A 4,109-nucleotide genomic window follows, 5' to 3' on the forward strand; every position below is an offset into this window, starting at 1 on the left:
TCCCATTACGTGGTAGCGCACTCGGTGCTTGCTCAGAAGTTTAGGGTCTTTTTTTCCGCTTTAAAAATAAGTTTTCTTCCCACGCACAACGGACGCTAATGTTTTTGTCACTTTTTATGGAATCAAACTCATACTCTCTCCCGCACTCAACATATGATCCGTTGTTGATCTGCACACAGCTGTTGTCACGAACGTCGCACTCGCTTACGTCACTGTCGTGAGACATTCTCGCAAAAAATCACGGTTTTAGTAATGCAGTAACGCAGCGTTCCTACGGGAAAGTAACGGTAATCTAATTACCGTTTTTGCAATAGTAATCCCTTACTTTACTCGTTACCTGAAAAAAGTAATCAGATTACAGTAACGCGTTACTTGTCACGAACGTCGCACTCGCTTAAGTCACTGTCATGAGACAGTAACGCGTTACTGCCCATCTCTGCCCTACACCAGCTATATCCTGGGGATTTCTGGTTTAAGTCATTTCTTTGAATTGCTTTTCTGGACGATAAAGTTGAGATTCCAAACAGGTATTTTATTTTGAAGATTCCACATGGGGAATTCCATCCACCCTCCGATTTCTAGAGTGCACAGCTAATCTCAGTAAATCTAAGCTTCCTCATTCCCTGCATGGAGATTTGCAGATAAAGGTAAAAATTGGACCAAAAGTAGAAAAGTCCATCATCAAAGCAGACATTTTTTCCCAAAAATCTACTGTATAGGAATTTATTTAATTTATTTTTAAATAACAGCATTTTTGATCCATCCATCAATTTTCTTCTGCTTATTCAGTTCAGAGTTGCAGGGAGGCTGGAGCCTATCCCAGCTGCCAAAATATATAGGACGGTGTGTTGGACCCCTGTGACATCCCACTCCTGCTTTTTTCCACACAAATCAAACCATATCTGATAAAAAGAACTTAAAATATTTGCTCACTTTGGTTCACAATAGAGTTTTTAAATGGACTCAAAAAGACCCCAGTGGTGTACGCATATGTGTGGGTTTGCAACATTAAGCAGGAAGTGGCCCATCTGTGTGGCAAATGTGACCCAAATGTCATGGACGCTTATGGGAGGTTATTTCCCATCATTTAACAATATAGACTTTATTGTCATGTAATTTATTTGTAAATGTTCCATAATTAGGAATCTTATTTTGACATTCTTCAGTTATATCAGTCTAAAAATTGATTGAGTATACAGTTAAAAAATGATTATTATTGATGTAATAATCACAGATTCAAATCAGGATTCTCTGATTTCCATGCCTCTCTATCAGAAATGCTTCTGCTCTGCATTTCAGGATAATCAGGGTTACACGAGGGTGCAATCCACATACAACTGTAAATATTGTTGTGAGAAAGTATGCAGCTTGTGAGCTCTGCTACAAGTGCTACATAAACAAGTCCAAGTTTAGTTCCTGTTGCTGCAGAGTTTGCTAGTATCAAAGACAGACAGGAAGTACTCATGAACTCGAGGTGTTTCCTAGCAACAAAAACCTAGTGATATAGCAAGGACCTCAGCTGTTTCCCCAGCAACAAAAAGCCCTGAACTCACTGTATCACACATACTGTTAAACACTAATGTTAAGGCCCAGCATCTCACAGGGCAAAAGCTGTGTTTGACAGACATCAGTCTAAACATATAAAGCAGAAACGGAGATGCTTGGTGTAACACAGAAACCGTTTCATCAGATAGTCTCTGTGCTCCCCGCAGACAGTCACAATAAATGGCTGCCCCTCCCTGGGCCTGGTTCTGCTGGTGGTCTCTTCCTATTAAAGGAGTTCCTTCCCCCCCACAGTTACCATATGCTTACTCATAGAGAATCAGCTGATCACTTGGGTTCTCTCTCTAATATTCTTGGGTTCTTAGTTTACAGTATAAAGTCCTTTGAGATGACTGCTGTATACAGTTGTCCTCAGACGTAGAGTCACCCTGGGCATTAATCTCATGAAATTTTAAGTCTTTTAATGTTTTTTTTTTTTACTGTTCTTTTTCCAGGGTGGAATGACTGTGCAGCATACACATTTAATCACTTTAAAAAAAACAAGAATTGGGTGCGCTAGTTTGAATTATTTTAGATTTTCTCTCATCCATACAGGCTCAAATATACTTAAATCTTTTAATGTGATCCTGAAGATTCAACAGTTTCTTTTAGCTTGTCAGGTCCAACACCTATTAACCTATTAACTTCTCATTAGAGGTCGTGATTGACTAAGCTAGTAGATTCTTTTTGCCAGCTACCTTTAAGCCTAGTCTTAAGACTAGGCTTAAAGGTAGCTCCACTAATATTTCACCGAATATTAGTGGAGCTGTATGTACATATTTGAGCCTGTGGATTAGAGAAAATCCAAAAACAAATTCAAATGTATGTACCCAATTCTTGTTTTTTTAAAGTCATTAAGGATATATGCTGTATAATCATTCTACCCTGGAAAAAGAGCAACTCAAAGAAATCATTAAAAGCCCCCAAATTATCAAGACGAGTGTGTGTAAACGTCTTCATTTAGAGCTGAGCGGACTCGAGCTGTGTCCTCTAACACACTGTCTGCACTGTATATGAAGAATATCAGCTGATACACAGTCTTCAGTCTTGTGTAATATTATAATATTGTTAATAAAATGTATAATTAATAGTGTGTAATAAAACAGTTAACATGTGAGTAGTTTCGCAACATAATCCTGAGGTCTCCTTCTGCTTTCAGGCCTCTGAATCACCACAAATCCAGGCCCAGTGATTCAAACTGAATAAAAAGAGTGAAGTGAAACAGAACGGCCTCACTATGAGGACATCAAAGTGACTCTGCAGCGACTTACAAAAAGGAATAAAATTAACCATTATTCACAAGAACAACTGCGCTTTCCTAAGGATAACATCTCAGAGCTCGGGGTTATCTGTGCCAGCATGCTTTCTTAAATATTTCATACCAACTCAGGCTGGTCAACCTGCTGCAAACCAGAAGCCAGATGCTTCAAAATACACAGGAAGCAGGAGAGACAGTGGATCTCTGTCTTCTTTGAAACAAAAGCACAAAAAAATGGTTAAATATAATAATGCTCACCGCAGTTGTATTATCAAATGGGTTGTAAAGGTCCAGTGTGGCATATCCTGTGTTGCTGCTGTGTTGAGTCACTGCAGGGTCCTAGCAGACAGGACAAAGACAGAGTAATTCAGCATAAATAAATCCTCATTTTTTCATGTGCTCGCTGTTAATAAGAGCTACAAGTGGGCGAACACTGAGGAGGATCTGGCAGGCCCTGAAATAAGTCACATGAGCAACAACACGCCTGCTATTACACGGAGCCAACACCGGCCACTTTCATCCACCCACCCATCCATCCATCCATTACCCTGACGTTAGCTTCATGCCTAACATCTCTCACCTGGAAAGGGTTTTGGTCCTCCATCGGTTCTGGGAAGCTCGTGTATTTTGACATCTCACTAGCGGCTAGCTTGAAGAAGCCACCGCGTACTCGCTGATGTCAGCGCTGGAGCAAAAAAAGAGAAGAAAAAAAATCCCTGCGTTTGTTTCCGTTTCAAAAACGAAAGAACAGGCAGGGTGTGCTCGTTTTTAATCGATGTAAACTATCTCCCCGCCCCTCTGGCTCTCATCTCAACTGTCACGGCTCTGGGTTTCACACGGGTCGATGGGTGTATTCACCGGAGCTTTCTCTAATCCGGGGCCGGCTGTCAGTGTCCGGTTTGCGGCTGTGGGCCGAGCGAAGCCGTTAGTTTTTCTGGGAGGAAAAGGATCCGCGGTACAGGAAGTAAACAGCCGAAAGCTGGCCATGTGACTGCTGCTGCAGCGGAAACACGTGGGTTCTGTCGCGGCTGAGATGATCAGGTGTACACTGGATAGCATATTATATTTGTTTATATTTAAGTGTACTGCTGTGTTTGGATAATGAGCGGTGAAACTCCTGCACAAAGAGTTGATCTTCAGTGGGCCAGACAAACTAAAGCTGTTTCCTAATGACCTACCCTTTTCGTTTATATCAAAGTGGTAATGTGTGGGGTAAGAGTGGCGGATGGGTTCAAAGTGGGGATGGGATTACATCAGGGATCGACTCTGAGCCACTTCTTGTTCGTAGTGGTGAGGGACAGGTTGGCTG

General features: G+C 41.4%; 1 protein-coding gene across 1 annotated transcript in view; it reads right to left on the reverse strand.

Moving 5' to 3' along the window:
• scamp3 (secretory carrier membrane protein 3) overlaps positions 1–3,793 on the reverse strand; it is a 13,280-nt gene extending 9,487 nt beyond the window's left edge. The window contains exons 1-2 of the mRNA XM_005740677.2: positions 3,381–3,793; positions 3,059–3,139 (exon numbers count right to left, since the gene is read on the reverse strand). Coding sequence (XP_005740734.1) covers positions 3,059–3,139; positions 3,381–3,434 — 135 coding nt within the window. The 5' untranslated portion in view covers positions 3,435–3,793. The remainder of the gene's footprint in view (positions 1–3,058; positions 3,140–3,380) is intronic.
• Between the last annotated feature and the right edge of the window lie 316 nt (positions 3,794–4,109).

This window comes from Pundamilia nyererei, unplaced genomic scaffold (assembly GCF_000239375.1).
Source record: "Pundamilia nyererei isolate P.nyererei 1_Seehausen unplaced genomic scaffold, PunNye1.0 scaffold00102, whole genome shotgun sequence".
NCBI lineage: Eukaryota > Metazoa > Chordata > Actinopteri > Cichliformes > Cichlidae > Pundamilia > Pundamilia nyererei.